The following is a 23,535-nucleotide window of genomic DNA, read 5'->3' as shown; positions in this document are numbered from 1 at the left end:
GCGTGTCAGTAGTTTTACAATGAGTTTGTTTATTCATCTTGATGCTGTTGTAGCACGTGAATGCGCACGTGCGACACGAAAACAAAGGTTCTGCTACACTATACAGCGAAAGTTCTACGGCGCAAAAGAAAAGGACAAAACAAACTATGGCCATATGGTTGGTAATGCCTTATGCAATTAGAACTGGCGGGCCTGAGAGCCAAACCCGAGACCAACGCCACGCATCGTGTGTGTCACCTGTCGGGCAACTTCGTACTGCTGCTCCATCGTCGAGAACAGTTCTTCCTGCTTCTTAATACTGTCTCCCGTCGATTTGCCGCCATTTGAAGGGCCGCTCGCTCCCGTCGCCCCTGAGCTGGAGCCTACCTTTGCCGAGAGGGATGCCGAAGAGGTTCCTCCTGCCGTCGAAACGGGCGATTCCCCTTCCTCGCCCGGCTTGGGCGCTGCATCCTTCACTCCCATTAGGCGCAGGAATTTCGACGCAACCCGACCGTCCGTGTCCTGTGCAAACTTTGCCTGCTCCCATTTGCTTATGTTCGAAGACACCTCCTTGCTTTCGGTTGTCTTGTGGCTCCAGAGCAATTTGCGCTTCTGCACTTGATCCGCATACCGGACCGGATTCACCACGCCCGGGTTGTAGTAGGACGGGAGCGGTACACTGTCCACTGCCTTCTGGCTCTGCTGCAACACATCGATCCCCATCTTCTCGAGCTGTGCCGCCTTTGCGGTGTTGCGCAGCAGCGCACTCCGGGACAGTAGCACACTCGTGACGGCCGGATCTTGTTGAGCGGGTGGTGTTGCCAGCGGCAGGGCAAGTTGTCCGAGCTTCGATTCGTTCGAAAGGGTCAGTTTGGCGGCAACGGCTGGAGGAATCAGCGAGCTGATCGGTGGTTTCGTTGGGATGCTCATTAGGGAAGGTATGCCTGCCGTCGGAACAAGGCTAGGAGCCGCTCCCAGCAGCGACTGTGCGACGGGCGGTGTGGGCAACAGCGATACGGGCTTCGTCGTCGGGCTTTGCGTGAATCTGCTCGGAGTGGGAAGCAAACCAGCGCCGGCGTAGGAAGCGTTTGTCGATGGTGTTTGTTGCTGACTGGTGCGAGGCGGCGAAGACTTGGCGCCAGATCTTGACCGGGATCGGGAGCGGGAACGTGAATCGCGCGCTCTCGATGATGGTACTCGCTCGTTTGGTGAGTGACGTCGTCGGTGGCGTGATTCGCGTGATTCTGAGCGTCGGCTTCTACGGTGATCCTTGTCGTAGTCTCGACCGCTTCTCCTATCCTTACGATCATCCTTTCGATCGTATCCACGAGAGTCGCGTCGATTATTATCACGCTCATTGGATTTGCTATAAAGTGGAAGGAATGCGAGTTAGTATAGGATCTTAAAGTAGCAGAAAGCAGAAAACAATTACCTCCAATTCCCTCCCCCACGTCGTTGATCTCGGTGGTAATCGCTGCGAGAGTCCCGAGCCGAGCCACGATCACGATCATAACGGCTACGTTCCCGGTCTCTATCCCGTTCCCGCTCGCGCTCACGCTCACGATCACGGTTACGATCCTTCGGGCGATCCTTTTGGCGCTCTCGCTCCCGATCTCGGTCACGATTGCGCTGTTCACGCTCCCGTTCTCGTGTACGATCACGCTCGCGCTCACGATCCTTGTCACGATTTTTACGCTCACGCTCACGGGACTGGCTTCGGTCGTGCTTGCTGGCATCGTGCCTCGGTGGGGAAGATTTCCTTTTATCCTTCCGGTCTGCTTTCATTGGACTCTACAAGGGAACAGGGAAGTTTATTGAAACGATCGAAAGGAATTGGTAGCCGCTTGACGGCAATTTCATACCTTATTGTTACTACCGTTGCCAGCTGAACGGCGCTGATCGCCCGAAGGCGATTTCGATTGTCTGTTCTTGCTATCCTTTTTCCCGGATGATGTTTTCTCTGACGATTTATGCTCATCAGCACCATTTTTGGCCCGTTTCGATCGCGATGCCGGCGAAGGGCTGCGGGACGGAGACTTCGAGCAGCGGGAACCATCCGTTGAGTTAGAACGTGACGAGGTGCGCGACGACGAGGATGACGATGATGAGTTCTAAAATGAGAGAAGCAAACGCCATGCGTACGTCCCAGCTGTTGTTTTATACTGCACTCAATCCGCTCGCTGTCGATGCAGTGACGGAATCGAATCGAGCTCGATTCGAACCCGAAAGGCGTCACGCACTAGGCGAGCACAATTGTTTGCAGTAAGTGAGCTTATTTGGGAGAAATAGGTTCCTTCTTTCCATAGTTCGATACATAACATTCAGAAAGCGGCGCCGATCGATACCATGGATGGGTGGTGGGCCCAGAATGCACCGATATACGTACTCATTACAGTATTTGTAAATTACGCTTTAAAAGAGTAACATTATTGGAAATTGGCGGTAGAGAAGAAGAAAGGGTGAGAAATGTGTCGGTTTCGGTACAAATTAGGTTGCTTTTCTAGCCATACTTACACAGCAAAGCTTCTTCTTACTCACAGCGGATTGCGAAAGAAACGATCCGGTGCTGGGGATTGCCACTCTCTGAGCGTTTCTCACAATCCGCCATCCCTACGCCCCATCGTCATACACATCGTCAAAACCCGCCCTGTTTCTACTGCTAGGCCGCGCGTGGATCTGGCTACGGGATGTTGGTGTCCAGAAACGGACTGGGCAGTAGCATCTTCCAGGCAAGACAACGCTCCCGATGGAAGAGTGGGAATGTTCGGCGCCTACAGTCCGATGACCGCGCTTGTCGTAGTAGTGGTAGTACGGGGCTGGTGACATGAATCCAGCAGGTTCGTTGCACTTGGGAGGTTCTTTTGAGTTTGTGTTTGTGTGTGTGTTTTGAGGGATTTTGTGGCATATGCATTTTTTTAAAAAGGCTAAATGATTGAGGTGTTCTTTGGTCGACAACATAATAGGCGTCAGGATTATTGGCAATTGACAATTGGCGGTGGTTTCGAAAGAAATGAACGAAGTACTGATCGGTTAGTGAGAGATTCGAGAGATGTGAACGGGTTTTGGAGAGAGATAGAACAATACAAAACAGCTTGCAACATTGGAATGGAGAATTGAGCTCGCTTTTCATAGTTTTTGTTTAGAAACATTTCCGTTCAAGTATTGTATAATTTCACGTACTATTACAGATTGCGTTAAGATAAGGTAGATTATTTTTCTTTTGCTATATGATTCAGTGGACAACAAGCTAATTTTACAGTGAAAGTGGGAAATATGAACAAGAGAAAGGTGCTAAGCCTAAGTGCATGCATATTTACCTCGTCCCGCTCCTTGCGTGATTTATGCTGGCCCTTGCCTTCCTTTGCATCCTGTTTCTTATCCTTTTGGTCGCGGGCTGACGGCTGTTTGTCGGCGGTGCTTCGTTTGGGTGATCCCGCCGATGCGGACGAGCTCGACGAACCGGTCGGTGAGGCGGTATGTTCCTATGGGAAGGGGCAACTATTCAGGATACATACAGGCAAGACAGGCAAATGGTGTTATTAAGAAGGTCTTTACAACTGATGCTTCAATGTTTCTTCTGCTTTGCGGAAACAACCATTTTCCCCAACCAATCCGTAGCGTTCACCACTCGACTGGTAGAATTGCTTTGGAATTGACACTCTCGTGACCTTGAGCCAGTGCATCAGCAATGTTTAGTAGGGACAGTAATAAGAGACATTACGCTAATCATCATCATCATCTATAAACATGGAATCACATATTCCCTCGTGATCGTTTTGACACCATTCAACTTGAGCACAAGTGCAGTGGCTTAAAAATTTCAGACAAAAAAAAAATCAATAATCTTCAACCGCAGGAGATGCACACGCTACTGTACCCACTCGTATCGTATTTGTGCGATGGTTGGTTAGCACATCCAGCCAGGCACTGCTCGCAAGCTATATTTAATTTTGAAAATTTCTTTTTTTAACCATTCAACGGCTAGTGTCACGCATTGGTTAATCTGTACCCTTTTCTGTACACAGATCCGGGATAGCTTCCGTATATGGCCATATTCTCCCCCCAAAAAAAGGTCTAGCTTCCGTCGCTCCTGGGCGTGTGTGCACGATCACAATGCTTCGCACCGTACGCGATATCAAAATCGTTTACAGCCTGTAGCAAACATGTAAGACCAAACACTATAACCATTAGCATTAACTATTTACCCGATTCGAGTCCATATCCTCTGATTCATCCTGGTCCGCGGCCTCGTAGTTACGTAGAAAGTCCATGGCGTTATCGAAGCCTACGGACGATGGGGGTCCGTTCGGGAGAAGATCGATATCCTTGCCACACAGCTCACTGCACGGAACAGTTCGGGATGATTTCGTCGGAAACGCGTAACTTTGCCCAAGTTATCAAATACTCCTCTATTCCGATGGATAAATTCGTTCCGGAAACAAACAAACAAGGTGTCAGAAAATTTCCTAGAAACTTTTTCAGGCTTCTTTCCTGTGTTCTATACATGTGCAGTGAATGCTCCGCACGGCGTATGTGTGTGTGTGTGTGTGCGAGTCTTTGCTTGAATGCGGCTGTCAGAACGTCTATATGGGTCTCTTGAGTTCTTGAATGAATTCAAAACGCGTCGAATCGTATCAGAAAACGATCGTTTAAATACGGATTTTTATTAAAACTAGAATGGAATAATGCTTCACAAAACAGGTGATTCGATTTAATCGCTTAGAATGCTTGCAAGACCGTGGGAAGAAGAGAAAGTTAGTGGATTTTGAATTGCAGCACCCACCATCGCAGGGTGTTAAGTTGCGTATACACGGCGACTATTTCGATCACATCGCTGGATCCTACTCAAAATTCGAAAATTTACTTTTTCTATGACAGAAACTTTTAAAACTAATTTATAGAGAGAAATTATTGTAACGCTTTCCTTTATCAGTGTACATTTTATTTTTCTTCCGAATATTTCTTATCAAAATTATAGCTCTCCATCGTATCGCGCACAGCTTTCAGCTCGCTGAGCAGCAGCAACGCATCGTTACGGTTGAGATTCACGGTGTGGGCCGTTTTTCTCGGCAAACCGTCCACTATCTCGTTCTGTATTCCGATCTTGAGCTGAATGCAGTCGATCGTATTCTTCGGAATGCTGCAGCTGAAGGTGTCCAGCTGATTGATGCTTAAACTTTTCTCCCGCAGTACGGCCCGTATCTTTTGCACGTAGTCGTCCAGCAGCCGACAGAGGATGGCGGTATGCTCCTTCGGCAATCCGAGCTGCTGCAGTTCCGTGCTGAATTCTGCACTCTCCGTGTTGTACCGAGAGGCACTGGTGAGCAGAAACCGTAAACAAGCGATACCGCCCTTCGGCCCGTCCATGGAACCTTTAGTGATGGAATAGATTTTGCTAATCTCACCCTCCTGCAATGTACGTTGGAGACAGAGAACACGTATTTTTAAAGTCAAAAACAAAAACCGACCCTTGACGACGATCCTTGGACTTACCGGTATTTCTTCTCCTAGAATCGATTTGGCCGTATGTTCGCCGAGATCGTTCAGCTGACCGGTGGTGAGTTGGGCCAGATTGGAATGGATTTCGGCCAGCACCCAATCGGGACAGTCGCCATCACCGCAGAAGCGAAATTTCTAAAAGCAGACCAAGCAGTAGAATGAGAACACACTCACAATGGAACATCCAGATCGCCGATACGCTAAGCATAAAAGCTAAATGATTGGTTAAAAACTTTCACCAACTTCATTAAACGGAATGGGTCCAGTTAACGGCGGGACAGTTTGGAAGAAGTTGGCAAAGTTGGCGCATAGCTTGGCAATCGGTTTAATTGCTCTCTTCAACCGATGACGTACGATTCACGGCAGGCCGTGAAGAGCTGCCCCGAATACAGACGTCGCAGCGCAAACAACATGATGGCTTTCGAAATGGAGGGCCCAACCGGGTGGTACGGGGGTGTAATGATAAAACTTGCACTCCGAACCTCAAAGACGCACCTTTTGCAGTTATCAACTGTCCCGAATCAAGTAGCGTGATCACAGCTGCTCCACAACGACAGATATGTTTTCGTCACGAAAGCAGGTCCACCCTTACTGTACCTACACTACTTACTGCCAGGCGATACGTTCAAAGGCCAGCATAGAGTGGGCATTATTCGGGCACAAAAAGGATTTTCCCGGCTACTGGGATCCGACTGCTGCTGATCCGGTTGCTTTGGTGCAACTTTTCAAATGAGTGGCAACGTGCTTCATCGGTTCCGCTCGGTTGAACAGATTTGATTGCACGACAAGGCGGACGGACGGACGGACGGACGACGGCCGGACTATCCTACCTGAGCGCCATTATTTTCCGGTTGGCTGTTTGATGCGCCCCAACCCAACCCCAGCCGGTGTCATTTAAGGTTAAAACTTTTCATTACGCACGTCCCTTCCTGCGAAGGAGGCGTAAATGACTTCGCCGGGTCAGGAGGTGCGGCGACGGCGACGACGACGACGACGTTTTGATAATGGGTGTAAATCTTAAATCAAGGCAGGCCATCCTATCCCTCCCATCCTTCCCATCAGCATCGCGCGTTAATATTTTTCGTTTGTTAGAAATACTTCAATCGGTTGTAATTGTCAGCAATCAAGGATGCTTCAGTGGCAGTGGTTGGTGGTTGGGGGTTGGGTGCGAGCACACAACTCCCTTCGGAATTATTTTACGAATCGATGATTTGTGTAGGTTTCCACCGAATGGTGGGCCCCGGCGCTGATCTTATTTTGGAAAGGGTAAGGGAGTGTATAAAAAGGACATCCGCCGTTCAACAGGTGCGTCAGTTTGCGTTTGACCGTGGGCGCGTCGACATGCACCCGATCAGGACGACCACGACGACCACGACGATGTCGCGTTCGGCTTTTTGAGTGTGTCCGCGCGGTGTGTGACAAGGGTGAAAGCGACAAACAAACACGCGGATAAAAAAGCAACTTCAGTGCACAGAGAGGACACAGAGCTATTTTTGGAGCAAAAGGATAAAAAAAGTGCAAAAGAAACCGGTGCGGACGGACGCAGTGAGTAGTGTGTGAAGTGTGCCCAGGTCGCGGACAGCAAGGATGGCCATATTTTGTCTAGTTCTGGCAACGGCTGCATTTGTGCTGGTTGGTGTCCCTCAGGCATGCCGCTGTGATCGCCCCCCGACCGTCGAGAACGGGTTCGATGGTGCGAATATTTGGAAAAGTATCCGCGACCGGCTCCTGGCTGGCGCTGGGGATCCAGCCGGCAGCAATTTGATTTCAGTTGCAAAGATGCCCCACGAAATTGGTCCCACGTTCGGGTGGAACCTGCGGCCAGCTGGATCCAGCCCGACCGAACCAATGCTTCTGCAATCGCTGATCAATCGCTACCGGAAGTACATGGTGGAACGATTCGTTCGATTCGATGACGCCTGTTCGCTGCTGTTTGGTGGCGAGACGACGCTCAACGGCGAAGATGAATCGACGGACGGCGACGGTGACGACGAGGACGACAACGGTGAACCGTTGCCGAACCGGAGAACGACCGACGTTGGGCCACCATCGATGGAGGGAAGCGGCATTGCCGTCGGTGCGGGGCGCGGTGGCGGTGAGTCGTTTCGACCGGAAATCAACGGTCTGTTTATTTGATTTTGGAAGTCGCTCGAGGAGGTTCTCTGTTAGCTTTCCCCGTTTAAGAGCATCGTGTATTTTTGTGCGCTACTCGCTCTACACACACACACACGCGCGCGCGCGCTCGCTCGCGGACATTTTACACGCGGAAGTTCTTGGAGGGTTGAAGGGTGAAAAAGGGTATGTTCGTTTTTTTTTGTTTTTGGTTGGTCGCATGTCCACCCCACGAACACGAACGATGTCAAGCAAAGCGTGTTGTTTGCTTTCGCTTGTTGTTGACCGGGGGACGGTCCTGTGAGCCATTTTAGCGTGATTGCTTTCCGCGGGCAGGGTGTGGTGGTAGAGGGGGAAGTTAGTTGAATTAATGTAACGCAATCATGCAATTATGGCGTGGTGGACTCGGTAGGATGTGTGAGGAGTACGTTTTAAGTGTACTCGGTGGGGAAGCAATTAAAAAATGGCGCATTTTAACGGAAAACTCTGAACCATGCTGTATTGATTACCGATATGCATGTCGAGCGATCGGTTTATGGGGCTTGCGAGAGAGATTGCAATACAAAAACACACATTTTAAATAATTTGCATTTTTTTGTTGCTTTTCAGCGTCAAATTCAATGCTTGAAACGATGCCGCTGACTCGACCAACCCGCTACGAGATGTGCTCCCGAAACGCGAAACAGTACTACCGCTGCCTGGTGGAGCATTTTAACGATCAGCAGCTGATGGGCATGCTGCAGGATTATCTCGAAACGTACTGCGACGGTGTCCGGCGTGGCAGTTCGGTGGGGCCACAGAAGCGGGATACGCCACGGTACGTTTCGAAGCAAAAGTTCCACTCGTGGGGTGGCAAACGGAACACGGCTCAGGTGTTTTATCCCTGGGGCGGCAAACGCAACATGCCCCGGACGCACAAGCAGCCGAAGGTGGTCATAAGAAATCCGTTCCATTCGTGGGGTGGCAAACGAAGCGATCCACCAGCCGCCTGATGGACCGGTGAGCAGCCCCTGCCCGATCTCCTCGCATCTCAGGTAGCAGCAGCAGCAGCGGCAGCGGCAGCAGGAAGGTGGTTCGATCATCGGCAGTAAGATGATGGGAACCCGGCCAACGCCGCTGGCCCGCCTGCCCGACCGTCACCGGCGTCACCGATCACCAGCCGAGTTCGAAGCTTTCCCCTCTGGTCCGTGCATGATTGCAGTTTGTGTGTATGTGTGTTTGATACTACCAAGATATTGTTGTTATCATCGTCCAGTCCAGTTGCTAAGCCGATCATTATTGCTCCCGTAATCAGTTCGCCGCCACTCGCCACAATTCTCACAACAGAGCAGCAAGGATATTTCAATAAACAATGCGTTTGCGAACCGAACAGAAGATGGCATGTACGATGGCGGTGTTGCGTATGTTTTGAGGATTGGAGGAACAAAAAAAAGCCCCGAAAGAAACTTACCATTTTGATAAGCGAATGCACCACCCACCGGAAGTTGGGAAGTGTGTAAGGCCTCGGCTGTATCAAAAACGATCACCTTCCTCTGTAAATTTGAACGTGCAGAGATCACAAAGGAAATCGGATGCATTAATTTAGTGCTTTGGACTGTGGTACAAAGTATAAAACACGAAGAAACTTACTTTTTATCACGCACCGGGCACACAATTTGGTATTTGTTTATTTTGCGGCTTTGCAACATGATAAAGGCCCGTGTACACGACACGCCGTCAAACAGCTGTCAAACACGAAGGGGGAGTGCCCGGGCCGAAGCTTTCCGAAGTTAAACTTAGCTTTTCTACAGATGGCGCTCCTGTCGCCAAAGAGTGAAGGGAATCTTTTAGCCCCCCCGCACAACAAAATCATGCAGTTTTAAGCGCTATTTTGCGTAAATTTTGGGCAAATTTTGATTAAGTTTCAGTACTTTAACGGTATTTGTGCTGTTTTTTTTACATTGGAATGAGAGGTTAAATGAACCCATCTCTTTCTACAAATTCAAATGTGCTGAAATGCATTCAAATGAGGGAAGTTGGAGAAACAAATTCAAATCTTTTCAAAATATGCCACCCATGCCAAACGGTCTGCTAGCTATTTTACCTTTTTAAATGGTAATTTTAACGTAAATGAAAATGAAAGTACTAGTTAAAAGTGCCAAAAGGCATTGTCCCCGAATTAGAGAGACAGAAAGTGATTAGATTAGTTTGCTGCACTGTGTGGAATTCTCTCGGCCAACCAACCAAGACGACATTACATTCGAAAGTGTGTAAAGTTGGGCGTGCGGACCAAGAATGCAATGGTTAGAAAGTCTTTGTGATAAGAGAGTGGCATAGGATTACAAAACGCTTTCGGGAGCTTTCGGTTGATTTGCGATGAGCACCAGCCAAGCCCCGAGTGAAGATGTGTGAAAAGTTTTGGCAAAGATTCCCACTCCCGGTCGGTAACAGCCTGCGTCGCTGCTGCTGGTATGCGGGGTGTGGTATGCGTTGTAATTCAATCAAATGTTTGGCCAACTTTCACCTACTCGACGAAAACTGCAGAACGATATTGTTGGGATGAAAACACCCCGTCCCTCTGAGGTTGCCGCTTTACCGAGCGCTTTAGCCGTGAGCCATGCATGTTTTAATCTCTTACGTCGTCGATAATCCGACAAGCGATGTAGGTCCTTTATGCGCCTGACTATGGCCGCTCACGAGCGGTGTGGAAAGTTCTAACAAGGGGTATTTTCTTCTCGATTAGATCGTAACCATTCGTTTCGCATTCCTAAGCGGCACCACGTGGAGTAAGAAGCTTGGATGCACCGTAATTGAACCGTGCACTGCATCCCGATGGAAAAGGACTGTACGTCACGAGGAGCAACGAGTTGTGACATCGAACTCACTTCTGCCATGCTTTTTCCATTGATCTCGCGCACCCATTAGCAGACGTAGCAGGCGATGATGCGTTCCCAAGACCGACGGTGGTGCACCCATTAGTGGGTACTTTCGGTAGCGCCAATTACCTGTTGTGATGCACTTTTGTGTCACATCTGCAACTGCAATCGTAGGCAAACAGGTAACGAGTGCAATGTGGTGCCATTAAAAAATGACGTTGTCTGTAGGTTTGCCCGTAGGAAATGGGACACAGAACGGTATGGACGATCTTCTGATTGAGTTGCAAAATGGCCCATAGCACACAGTGAGCGTATCGTTTGAAGGTTTGGCCACACGCTAGTGTACTCTTCAGACTCCAGGAATTTTTGTGCAAAGGTAGCTGTTTTTTGGAAAGTGAATTCACGTACGCAGGGAGAACGTTCGGCGCAAGAATGTTGCGTAATGTTTGACCATCGATGAGTCCCCGAAACAAACGATCCTCCTCCGACCTTGAACGCAAGTGTCGTCGGAGTGTCGGAGTGTCTAGCGCAGAAAAGGGAAAGGGAAGCTGATCGTACCGTACCGAGGGAAGCTGTGGCGACGATTTGTTTGACGGGGGCACCCCGTTGGAAAAGTGAGACAATGTGGGCAAAAACGGAACAGCATGACGGCTGCGAATTGAGGGCGTCCGATATGTGGAGCGTCGGCGTGATGTCGGACGGACCGGCCACAGGCACCGGGTATGACGTTCAAGGTTCTTGGAAAGAATGGTTCAATTCGAATGGAATCGCGCGATCGGATTTGGCTGATCCGTTGCGTTCTTTGTACGAACGATGGGAAGAATGTGAAGCCCGACAGCTGCGTGGCAGCCGGTTGATCTGACAGACTGACCGTGGACGACATTTGACTGATCTAGGTCTAGAATTGGAAGGCAGATTGGAAATGGAGATGTTGGACGATCAGGCAAATGTCGATATCGATTGATACGCACAGAGAACAAGGAGTACTGTGGCCCTCGTCAGTGAGTGAGAAAAGAGCGTTTTACTTTCAAACACGTGGCCGAACGACAACCATCCGAAACGGTGTGTTGCCTTACATCCGCCTACTGGCTTGGTGGTCGTCGCCACCGCCACCACCAATTGGAAGGTTGCTTGCCCTTCGATGTTCGTGACGGAAACGGAGCAATTCATCGTATCTCTTGAGCCATCTGAAGCCGCGGGAAACACTGACTGCCACTCACTTTCGACGAACAACAAATGACGAGTGTCATTAGCTCCAGCAGGGAAAGGTCCAGGGAGTGGGTTTGGTTTTAGGCGTCGAGCTGGAACTCTCACATTGTAATGGGCTTTTTAGGGCTTTGCTGTACATTTCCTGCCAATAATTATTTGTAGGTCGTAGGTAAAACATTTCAATTTTCCACACATTTCCATACCCCGAATTGACAGCTCGTTAGCTTGCATGTACCGATCGTGACGTACCCGCGAAAGGAGCTGGCCCGCCCGTCCTACAATGCAAAGTAAAATTAATTTATTGTTTAAACGTTGAGGAATGCTAGTCGTAACCCATCGTTCATCATCCAGGTCGAAGCATTCCGGACCAAAGTTTGAAGCTTTGATCGAGAGCTGCCTCTCCCCCTGTCTCCTCTGCTCGTGCCTCGCAGTGCTCCCGTCGCTGCAAAGGATTGAGATAATTCGGTTAACTGCGCTTAATTAATAGCTAATATTTACCCTGTCGAGCGCGGTACGATTGCATCTTGTCCCCCCCCCCCCTCCCCCGGAATCTGCTCCGGTGCGCTGATGTTTAGTCAGTAATTTACATAATACCTACCATCGATAAGCCTCGGATTTGTAAGAGAGCGCAAGCGATCGGGATTGATGTTATAAGGGTCGGCTGGTGTGTGTGTGTGTGTGTGTGTGTGTGTGGATATTATAAATCATAACTTTGAGAAAGCAATGGAACCGCGCCCTCGGTAATATTCGGTCTGAATTTGTTCGCGTAGTAGTGGAAGTTGGCCCATCTTTCCAGACATTCCTGGAGTTGTGTGGTTTCAAGCTGATGCGAGCATTGCGAAACATTGAACCGACTGGGTGATTTGTGCTAATTAAATAAATGGTTTGCTGCTACAGGCAAGAGCACATGTTCACCGTGGAAGTCGTGGGCTGTAATGGAGAGAGCCACCATCGTTAACACCGCAGGTCGAAGGTGAAATACAGCCAGTGTTATGAATGGTTTGCTTAGTGATTACTGCAGCATTTTCAGGTATCGGTTTGGCTGGCTGACAGAAGAGTAGAAGTTGTCTAAAACTCACCCGCCCTAAAGTTCTACACAGTGCACCACAATATGCACATGAGGATTCAATTCTCTCGGTAACCGGAAATGAACCACGTGCATTGAGAAAGCAGGAGAGAGAGAGAGAGCGTGTGAAGTGCATGTAAAAAGGACGCGTGCAAGAGTTGAGGAAATGCTAAAGGCGTAAATATTTGAGTGGCAATGATTTTATAATGTGTTCATTCAAACACACAGGAGCCAGGGGCTGAGCCATGGAAAACGGTCGGGCCTTCGTTGGGTTTGCTGATGCTGGTCGGATGAGGGATGTCGAACTGGATTGGCCCTAGAGTCCTGCGGATAATGGGTGTAATAGTCCGTGAAGTTAGTGTAAAGTTTGAGTGTGCGTGTGTGTGTGTGTGTGGATGAAGGAGGCACGGTGTAGGTGAGTGCTACACGTGCTTACACGTGCTCGAAGCATTCAGGCGAATCTGCACCGAGTACTAATCAAGAAAAATGACGATTCCATTAGTGGCGTGATGGCATAAATTACGCCTTCTGCCTTTCACCACCGTGTCGATTTGCGTTCTGTCGATTGTCGTTTGTGTGTGTTTGAGAACTGCTCATGCTAATTAAACCATCTCCCTTGCAGTAATAGTGTGCCTCGGTACGCAATTTAAGGTTTGATTTTTCACGGGGCCCATAAATTCAACCTCCTCTTTAATGACTTTAATGACTTCAAACGATGAGGCTGAGAGGCACTCTTGGATTGCTGAGTTTTTTGGAGCATTTTTTTTTGGTGTAATGTCCAGTCGTCCTGGAGCTCTTCATTTTAGCGATTTCCCATCACGGTGGACACGCGATGATGAAGGTTCTGGAAGGAATTTGTCCATCGCCCCAGTAACGACGTTATTATTATTCATTATCATGATTAATTACAGTTGCAGGGGTGTGTTTTTTTGGTGTTGTCGTGGTTGTTGTTGTTGTTGCTACAGCCACTCGCTTTTAAAGGTGTGGCGAAAAGTGGCGGGAAAACCTGGAAACGGGAAATGACTCAGCGCGAGAAGCGAATTAAGGAAAAGTTGTTTTGCCTGTGCTTGTGTTGTGTGTGGTTACAGGGCGAGGAACTCTTTAAAGCGGGCGAAGAGCACACCACGGAAACGATGCCTGTACGCTGTGGATCGTAAAAATAAACCGCCGTTCAAACGTTCGATCAACAGCCCAACAGCACAGGGCACACGGCACGTGCGGTCCTCACCAAATGCGGCCCGCCGGTCGTGTTTGGTTGCGCTGGGAAGCAAAAGCAAAAATGGAAAGAAAAGCACTTTAACATTACACCATCGCGAAGGTGGCCGCAAGAAGCTGGGATGCCGGCGGGAAGAAACTTTGGCGCCCGATCGAATGCCGCTTAAAACGGGTGTCGATTGCCGAGTTTCGAAGGTGTCGCTTTTAATTAGTTTCGCGTTTGCCGGTGTTGTTGGCGGTTCGAGATGGGGGAGGGGAGGATATTTTTTTCCTGCCACCTCTCAGCGGTACGGTACGGGGTAAGTACAAAGCAACAGATTAATTGCTCACGTCAGAATGGACGATTAAGATCGGACAGGGGAACCACAGGGAAGCAACAATTAGCTCGTCGTTGCAGGATGTGACACAGTGTCACAAACGCTCCCCGAAAACACCATCCAACATACAAGATCGGTGGCATTTAGCCGTGTTGCGTGTGATGAAACACGATCAACACACACGCATACACGCACGATTTACATACAGGTACAGCTCGTGGGAACGCACCATCGGGACGGAAGTCGGACGAGGGAAACGAGATCGTTCGGAAGCATAATTTATGCACCCTGACTGACCTTGTGCGGGCCGGAAACCCCTCCGGCCAATCGGATCGGACGTGGCGTTTGTTATCTTGACGGAATGCGAAGCGTTTAGAAAGGTGTGAAACACACTCACACACACACACACACACACACACACACACACACACACACACACACACACACACACACACACACACACACACACACACACACACACACACACACACATCCGAACACAAGCGCTAAAGATCGAAGATCACTGCCGCTTCGATCGATCATGGAAATAGCGGGTTTTTTGCTTGACTGCCGTGTACCGGGCTCATCAAAGGACTTGCGAAATTCAAATGCACCACCGATGCGCGCAAACAGAGCACAGAGTGTCGGGTGAAGGCAACCCACGCGCCTCAGCGTCGATTATGATCTTGAGCGTGTGAGTGTATCTGCGTGCGCAGGTTTATGCCGAGCAAGAAGAGGTACCGAGGTCGCGAATGCTCGAAACATCATTGCGCAAACGAATGGCGGAAGATAAATGGTGCGGATAAAGTTGGGTTGGAAAAAAGATGTGCTTTTGATGCCAATTGCGATATGAGTGTTTTGTGTGTGTGTGTGCTGTTAATGATATTCAGAGCAAGTGCGTGCGTTTGTGAATGGTTTGGTCTCAGTTACAATCATGTCCTCTCGAGATGGTGATTGTTGTTCCTAAACAGTGCCCCCCCCCCCCTCCTGTCGCTTATGGTTGGTATGTGTGGGTCATCCTCGCGCAGAAGGTTACATTCGCTCGACACTGAACTTCAGTGCCGAATGTCTCGATTGGCAGAGACACTCTCCAAGAGGAATTTGCCAACTGTGGCTGAAGGACATCGTTTTCGGATCGACTATCGTTTGCATTGTGTCTTTTTTATAACAATCTCCTTATATGGCCATATCTGAGATTGCTTTTTTTTTGTCTTAAAGCAATACAATCATTCTTCTGCTGTGTGGCTGCAAGCGTGATCTCAAGCTGTGAAGCCATCCAGCTAACGAGTGCTTGCGTGTGAGCTAACAATTAACTTCCAACATGTAAAGAAAATGTGTAATGTCATTCGTTTTGATGTCGTCGTAAGTGTATTAACTTTCTCGCGTCCGTTATCTTACATCTTGCCTTTTTGGGAGTAAGAAAACGGGGGAAAAATCAAAGTGATGAGTAAACAAAACCAACGGCAACAAAACCGAACCCTTCTAACAATATGGAACCCAACAAAAGGGGTTTCGATAGACGACGACGATGACGACGACGACACAGGTGTAATTGCGTCACCCACAACAAAAGGGCGGGAAAACACGCGCCATCAAAAGACATCGAAAGGGAAGGGCATCTATAATTGTGCTGGTGCAGGTGCTGATGTCTTCCCTTTGCCCGGTACAGCAAACGCGTGCCAAAGCGAAGGAAGATAATCGTGATGAAAATACGGTGATCGAAGCAACAGCAAGCAAGCAGGAGCCGGCATGGCGGTGACGGGGTGGTGTTGTCGGCCAGCATCGTATGCTGGCGAAATGGCATAACTAAATAAAGCAAATGCAGACATCTCCACACAAACTCACCCGACACTCATTGATCATTGATGACTTCAGAGACTTCACAGAGAGAGAGAGAAAGAGAAAACACTTGGACGGTTGGGCGATGCGGGTCGTTGATTTTATGCTGCCAGTCTCCTTCTCCTTCTTCTCCTCCGATGTTGTGTAGCTTTTTGGGGGAATCGAGTTGCTTTGATTTGAAGTAAAAGCTCGCCGAAAACAGTACCGGCAAAGAAGGGGGTTGCAGTTGCTAGGAAACGTTGTTGTAGGGGTGGAGGGCAAATATTGTTGAATGTACATGACCGAATCATGCTGCCGGTTGATAAATAGAGGAAACCAGTTTTGTTTATGCTGGGGGGCAAAAAAGAATGGGACAGAAATCGATACGGGAGTTGGTAATTGAATCAACCGCTTCAACAAGCAGACTCTTATTGACATCGCCTAACGAATAGGTTCGCATTTATCAGCCCGGCTGATCAATTGAACCGAACAACAAAAACCGATGGGTGCAGCATCCCTCCCCCCAAAAGCCCCTTGCAGTCAAAGTCAAAGACAAACAAAAGCATATCCATCACGGTGTGTGTTTCTTGAACTGATGTTAATTAATTTTCGCGTTCACGTGCCTCTTTACCCCAAAAAGAAGGGGGGATGCAGAAAGGAACAAAAGGACAGTGTGTGTGTGTGCGATTAGACAAAACGTTCGACAGATTGACCTGGTAAGAAGGGGGGACAACCGCATGCTTACTACTGGGCAACTTTCGTACTTTAAAACCCGCCAGAAGAGTGATGCGATTGATGACACCGGGTCAGCTTCAGCTTCCATCGGGTAAAGGTTCGGTTTGAGGCTGCGGAACGGCTGCTCGTTAGCTGCTATGCGCGCTGCTCATTTTGACCAGTCGGTACGGCACGGGTTACGGTTACCGCATTTCATCACTCCATTCGCTGCCGAGTGCGTTTGAAGATGAAATTGAAAATTAAGCGACCTTCCAGTTCAATGTCTGCACAATGTTCGCACAACGGACGGGGGGCGGCGGTTCAGAAGCTGCAGGAGAGGAGCTTCGAGGAGCATCTCTTGCGCATCGGTTGTTGGTGCAATGGATTAGGCTCTGAACGCGTGGTGGCTGTGTACGCACCGAGGAGCCGATCAGTAACGATCGCGCGGATAAATAAGCCAACGTGTACGCGACTGTTTGTCCGTTTCCGTCGCTTTTTATTCAATTGCATCTCCATGCCGAGTACGTGTGTGTGGGGATAGAAGTTTGTGGTTGAAATTGTACAAAATCATAATTACATACTAGCAGTAAAGTGTATCTATTGTGGGAGGTAGAGCCTGCCATATGGAATGTTAGGCAAATAAAAATGAAGCGATAATTATGAATGCATCACAAAAAGGGTGATTGTTTTATTTTTTGTTTAGAAATTAAGTTTGTTACAATGAGAGCAGCATGTTTCAATAATGTAATTAAAAATGAGCTCATATATAAAAGCCACAAAGATTGTTATTTAACAAAAAATAAAACTTTCACCGAATTACATTTACATTATTAGCTTCTTTTCAAATAATGGTACCATTTGATCGAAAAATCAATTGAAAGTGCTATCTTTCAGTGGGAACGTTAACAAGGGGAGTTCCACAAAACGACACGGTCACTCCAGGACCGACGTAACGAACCGTCCCGCTTCCAGGGCGTGATGGCGCAATATTGCAAACGTTAAAAAGTTATCATCGTCCGCCACCACTCCACTCCACTCGCCATTCGCCAATGGGTTTTTTATTCTTCTGTTGCTTACTGCATTTAATGTTTAACCCGTCGGTCATCAATCGTCATGGTGGCAGCGGTAAAAAAAGTCCGCTGCAATTAAGTGTCCGCGCAGAGATAGTCTTCTTTTCTATTAGCTTCACGCGGTTTCTACCGATTGGACGGCATTTCTTTCTTCCTTCTATGGGTGAAGGCATGCAGCCAGCGGCCAGGTGAACGGTTGTTGGTGGCTAGTTTTATTTCCCTATTGGCCGGTTGGCATTAGTTGCATCGTTAAGATGGCGTCTCTAACGTACAACGATGCTGTGAGCAAACTTTTATAAACACATTTTAAAATACATTCTCTTCTCAGCCCCTTAAGCGACGGTTCATTGGCGAAGCCTTGTTGTTGCACTGCTGCTGGACCGTTTCTTATTATTCATTGCACCGGCATGCATATAAATCGGACCGGAGTGTAAAGTTGCCTATTGTGTGGTGGCAAACCCCGAAAAGAAACTAAAAATTGAATAGCCCAACATGTTTTGCAGATTTATGGTGCACCCAGGGGGCTGTGCCTGTTGGTTTTTGGTTGGTTTCGCGAAACTGCCGCTGCAAATCGAGGCCAACGCCCAGTACTAGGAGAATGAGAGTGTGTTGAAAGTATCTCGGCACCGCCACCCGTGTCCCAGCGGGCGATAATCTATGTTTAAAGCTAATCTTTCCACTATCTTTGCCAACATCGAGTTAGTTGTAGTCGAGAAGTAACGAACATGAAGCGAACAAAAACGCTACATCGAGTCCTAACATCGAGCTACCTACCCCAAGCTTTGTGATGTGCGGTTGTGCGAAAAGGTGCAACTAATTGTTGGGCCCTGCTTAAAAAGTGATCTCCGCCAAAATGGTGACCCCTGGCGGGTGTGACCAGCACCTCGGTTGTGCGCTTGTTCCCGCATAAATTAGTTCCGTTGTTATGCTTTTCGGCGGCGCAACGGTGGCAACCGATGGTGCAGTTCTCAAGGCCCGATGGTGCAGTTGGTCGCGTGAAGTAATGCTCCAACGAAAAGAAGAAAAAATGCATCCTGATAAGCAGCAGGCGAGCAGGGCAAGCGAGTCGAGCAACGCTTCCACCCACAACGACCCGACCCGGTTTTCGATCGACGGGTAAGCATCATCAACCTTACCTTTCGTAACTCAGCAGAAACGTTAATTGCATTTATGATTATTGCTCGTTAAAATCAGAAGGGTTGTAAAGTAAAAAAAAACACCCCTAAAAGCCCGTTGTCACTTTCATTCGACCGGTTCGAGCGTACAGTCGCGGACAGCTGTCGAGCGGAACTAACCGATGCAGTGAGAGTGGCCACAAAAGTGGCCATCTTTTACGTACAGGCGAACCAAAGCCACCTTTTATTGATGGAATTCATCACGGACTTTGGTGGGCTTCAATTAAGCGAAAGCGCACTAAAAAGCGGGCAGGTCAAATTGCGCGAATTTGAGGTGCGAATTGCGTATGGTTTCATGATTCCATGCTCTGTGCACACTGTGTTAGTGATAGGAAGCGAGCGCGAAACGAGCGGAAACTGTGAGTGAAAATGAATTTTGATAGTGGATTTTTGGTTTGCCCGGGAGAGTGTTGCAAGTATTTAATGCATCCGATTATTTACAGCTTAAAATAAAGCGTCTTTTGAAATGTATTGCTCTATTTGTAGAGTGTTGCGTGCAGCTGGCATAATTAGGAACCGACTCTAAAAGCCTCGTACAAATGTTTAAGAGCAATTTAGATAATTACACACTGATTTTATTACAACAAAGTGCGGTGAATTCGTAGAAGAACCTCACACATGAACCCAATTGCACAATAGATGCCGCGGAGAAAGCAACGAACATTTGTTTCGAAAATGGGTAATGTTCAATTATCGCTCCCACAAAACGTACAGACACACCCTGAATGGGCAGCTAAAACCAACAGATTATACATCTATTAATTTAATCTAAAGCGTACCGCATTCAACTGGACTTGCCACGGGCTCGCTGCTGGCGCTAGCTGGCGTTATGTAAAGCGACGACAAAAGAAACACGATCGCGATTGACCGACCGGGTGCTATCTTTACAAAGTAATCGCCCAGCACGCCCAGCGAGCGATGATATTGTAAACGAATCTATCATTAGCATCATATCGAAAGATCGTTTCGTACCGGTAATCTGGCACGAACGTGGTTCACATTCGCCCCTCTCGGTCTCGGGTGCTGTATCGGCATGAATTGATTCGAATTTTGCTCTGCTTGCCTCGTCTAACGCATCACATACCCTCTTACGGGGCCACTTGGTCCGAGCTGGGCAAGACCTTCGTTACGGGTTAAGAGACAGGCATGGACCGGGTAGTCCAATCGATTGACATCCTACACTAGCGTAAGCGATTCGATTTACCTTCCTGGTTGTGCGCTGTAAAAGAAAACGCATCCAAATGGAGGAGTAGGAGGATTCATCCGCCGCGGGGGTTGAAGAAGAAGAAGGGTTCGAGATGAGGCATGTGTCTAGATGTTTGTGTCCTCTCCCACCCCTTAGCCAATAGTTGCTGGTGTCCCTTTGTCGACCGGGTACGGTTAACGTGTCGAGTTCGAGTTACAAAAGCGACCGTAACACAGTTACGGCAACACGCTTGGACCCACCAAAGAAACCGTTCACTTTCGCACACAGGTGAGCTGTTGGTAAAAGGGACGGTCGGTATGGTAAATATGATTTGTGTCGAAGCTGGTTGGACCGGAGAGAAAATGTACTAACGGTTTGGGGCGATCGGGCAGGAAGAATGCGGAACATCAGACGGAGGTGGTGGGCGCCGATGATCGCCTCTTCACCGCTGATCCTTTCGACTCGAACCACAAAAGTGAGCTTATTTTAGTATGATCGCGCACTAGCTCGGTAGGGCCTGCTGTTTAGGGCCGACGTGACTGACGACTGAGATCAAGAAATCATCATCAATCCAACCGTTTGAAGTTGGTAATGGGGGATGTTGGGTCTTTTGGCTGCTTCTGCTTCTTCTTCGCCGGGAGCTGGACAAGTGCATACGTTCGGCGTAATTGCACCTCAAGGTTCTTCCTTTCACAAGAGCTAATCTCGTGGTTCACATGTTGAGGCTTTTGGGGGAAAAAGGGAGAGGTAGGAACGAGATCTTTTTGAATGTACGCTTCGCCCGGATGCTACCGTTTTGTTTGGATTGACTTTGTATCGGCCATAATGCATGCATACGCAACTCCCAAACATCAACAACGTGTTCATTTCCATAACGATCGATTGTTTGCGGTTTATTGGTGGCTCTGGAGAGTTCATTTATTTTCCCGCGCTCATTGGAGTCAATCGGTGGGTAGTATTATGAACCGTTTTATGGTTAATAGTCGATCCGGTGCCTTGGTGCGATTGGAGATCGCATGCAAATGCCTCGACCGATGCAACATCCACCGCGATGTCAACGAACAGGCAATTGGAGCTCTTTCGCCACCGGCACGAAATTGACCTCCGGGAGCTTGAGACGGCAGAGCGCTTCTCCGGGGCAACTCAGCTGACGGAGCTACAATTAAAGGTGTCAAAACCCTTGCGAAGATTACCTTCGCTTAAGTGTGACCCCATCTGGTTACGCTCGATCGTGAGTAGCTCCAACTGCTCCAATAATGCTTCGCGCATCTTCCTATTGTGTAGTGTAGGAACACCTCGCACCTGCCAGCCCCATCCATTGACCATCGCGTCGGGACTGGCGGGCTTTCGTGCAGAGCTCGGTGTGGATGCTTCAACACACACACACACACGCTGGCCAGCTAGTTGCACGCCAGCCGACTGTGCAAATGGGCCTTGAGGGACTCCGTAAATGGAACGGTAGAAATATATTCTTTTCTCGTGATACATTTTCCCTTGCACGGTTGCATTCACGCCGAGGGAGCCATCCGGTCGTGAGCTGAGAGGGAAACCAGACAGCCCAGTGCATTGGCAGCGTCTATTGACCATTTTTGTCTTTTTTCTCGCCTTCTAAGCAGGTTCGCCGTTCGAAGTTTGACATGTCAATTGATTGATGGTGGGATATGGTTGGAGGTCGGTAAAGGATTCCCTCGATGTCGATGGAGTCGGCTGTGTTTTAGCACGTTTCGCCATCGAGCGAGCGCACAGCAGAGCTTCTGCTTTGTAATTTGGAGTGTGTGAGTGTGGTTTTTTTCCGTTGGTTGCAAATTTAAACTATGTAAATTTAACAGTTTTCGCGCGAAGAAAATTGCTAGCTGAGGCATGATGAATGTTCGCGCCCAGGTGAGAGGAAAATGGTGGCCGATCAAGCCATCACGACCTTACATCATGTCTCTGGTGCAGTGGAAAAAAATCGTGCCAAAATCATCTTAAAAATCGTTTGGAATAGTGTGAGGTGGAATCGTTCAATTATCGAACCATAATTGCTTAAACCTTCGCAGCATTGGGAGGATAATTTAAGCTGTTAAATGATTAATTTAAAAATAATATTAATACAATTACCGGTAATGGGGATGTGTGTGTTGAGGTAAATGCTTAATTATGAAAACTGCTGGACCGCGTATCTGTTTGTATAATTGAGTAATGTTTTAAAGACAATTACCCATTTAACAGCTGCTTTAAAGGTTAAAACACTAATAAAACATTATCTCATTCTAGCAACATGAACGGGCTGCGCCGTGTTGTGTCAGTTTAGCGTGTTAACAAATCTCTTTCTCCTCTGCGTTGCTGCGTGATTAATGGGGTTTAAAGCTCTATGTTGTGCACCTACACGATCGATACACTTGTTGCTCGATCTGCTAGACATGTGAATAAACAAAACGCTCACAAGCGCTCCGATCGTTGAAGGTGATTCCATTCTGTCTGCTAGCGTTTCCGAACCCGCACATTGTGCATCAAGCGAGCGCCTGATCAAAAGTAGTTCACATGAAGATCTGCTGCCGGCAAGACCATCCGTCGTCATGGTAGGGATGATTCTTCACCCTCTCACCTGTGGTGGCGCGGGTCGTTTCCAACACGAGCACGAGCCGCAGTCGGCTGGAATCGACCCTTCTGTTCGGTGGAGGCTGGCGAGCGGCGAGGCAACAAAACTACAATCTCTCATACAAAGACAGAAGGTGCACGGCGTAAGTACAAGCGAAGCGCGGTTACGATGAGCACTGCTGCGGGTGAGCACGTGCAGCCGTGAATTAGAGAAACAGAGAAAGAGCCATGAACGATCATGACGATGATGATGATGATGATGTCGCTCGGTGCGGATAAAGCGGCGGCAGCCTACAGCCAGCAGCAACTGAATGGAAGGGGAAGCAAACAGAATGCAAACGGGCCGGTCGGTAGTGCAGCGGGCCAAAGCGCACGAACCCTCTACAATGCGGCTGAAGATTCAAACACGATCCATGCCATGCGACACCCGGAGTGGGACGGATGGTTTGGTGGCGTCACGGTGACGGGGGTCTCGTTTTGGGGTTGTTTTTCATAAAATTGAACCACAAGGCGAATAATGGCGTTATTTGGTGTTTGAACGTTCGGCACCGCGCACAGCGTCCGGCTGCCCTTGTGTAGCAGATCGCGTTCGTCGCTTGATCCTGCGTTGAAGTCGTTTGTTCGTTCAGCTCGGTACGGCTTTCCATCGTAGCAAAACGGTGCAAGAAAGTGGTGAACGTTGGGGAAGCTTAGTGAGGTGGAGCTTTTTGTTGGTGATTGATGAGTTTCAACGATAAGGA

General features: G+C 48.6%; 3 protein-coding genes across 7 annotated transcripts; 1 reads left to right on the top strand and 2 right to left on the bottom strand.

The window, feature by feature from the left end:
- Positions 1–9: 9 nt before the first annotated feature.
- On the bottom strand, positions 10–4,541 carry LOC1281960 (arginine/serine-rich coiled-coil protein 2). 5 transcript variants are annotated; one of them, XM_061648305.1, is made up of 7 exons: positions 3,535–4,096; positions 3,297–3,461; positions 2,494–2,921; positions 2,366–2,389; positions 1,842–2,090; positions 1,412–1,768; positions 10–1,345 (listed from the first exon to the last, which is right to left on the bottom strand). In XM_061648305.1, the coding sequence occupies exons 5-7, from the start codon at positions 2,033–2,035 to the stop codon at positions 178–180; spliced, it is 1,719 nt and encodes a 572-aa protein (XP_061504289.1). In that variant the 5' UTR covers positions 2,036–2,090; positions 2,366–2,389; positions 2,494–2,921; positions 3,297–3,461; positions 3,535–4,096; the 3' UTR covers positions 10–177. The 5 variants fall into 5 exon arrangements, with proteins under 5 accessions (XP_061504289.1, XP_061504291.1, XP_061504286.1 ...); XM_061648307.1 differs by having other exon boundaries at positions 2,299–2,921; XM_061648302.1 differs by having other exon boundaries at positions 1,842–2,389.
- A 358-nt stretch (positions 4,542–4,899) lies between these two features.
- LOC1281962 (COMM domain-containing protein 4) lies at positions 4,900–9,319 on the bottom strand. Its single transcript, XM_321950.6, has 4 exons — positions 9,220–9,319; positions 9,041–9,122; positions 5,473–5,613; positions 4,900–5,388 (listed from the first exon to the last, which is right to left on the bottom strand). The coding sequence occupies exons 2-4, from the start codon at positions 9,041–9,043 to the stop codon at positions 4,921–4,923; spliced, it is 612 nt and encodes a 203-aa protein (XP_321950.6). The 5' UTR covers positions 9,044–9,122; positions 9,220–9,319; the 3' UTR covers positions 4,900–4,920.
- Positions 6,673–8,975, top strand: LOC11176097 (leucokinins). The gene is made up of 2 exons (XM_003435724.2): positions 6,673–7,573; positions 8,200–8,975. The coding sequence occupies exons 1-2, from the start codon at positions 7,066–7,068 to the stop codon at positions 8,580–8,582; spliced, it is 891 nt and encodes a 296-aa protein (XP_003435772.2). The 5' UTR covers positions 6,673–7,065; the 3' UTR covers positions 8,583–8,975.
- Positions 9,320–23,535: the final 14,216 nt, after the last annotated feature.

This window comes from Anopheles gambiae, chromosome 2 (genome assembly GCF_943734735.2).
Source record: "Anopheles gambiae chromosome 2, idAnoGambNW_F1_1, whole genome shotgun sequence".
In the NCBI taxonomy this organism is placed as follows: Eukaryota; Metazoa; Arthropoda; class Insecta; order Diptera; family Culicidae; genus Anopheles; species Anopheles gambiae.
This window is presented reverse-complemented; position numbering and strand designations above follow the sequence as displayed.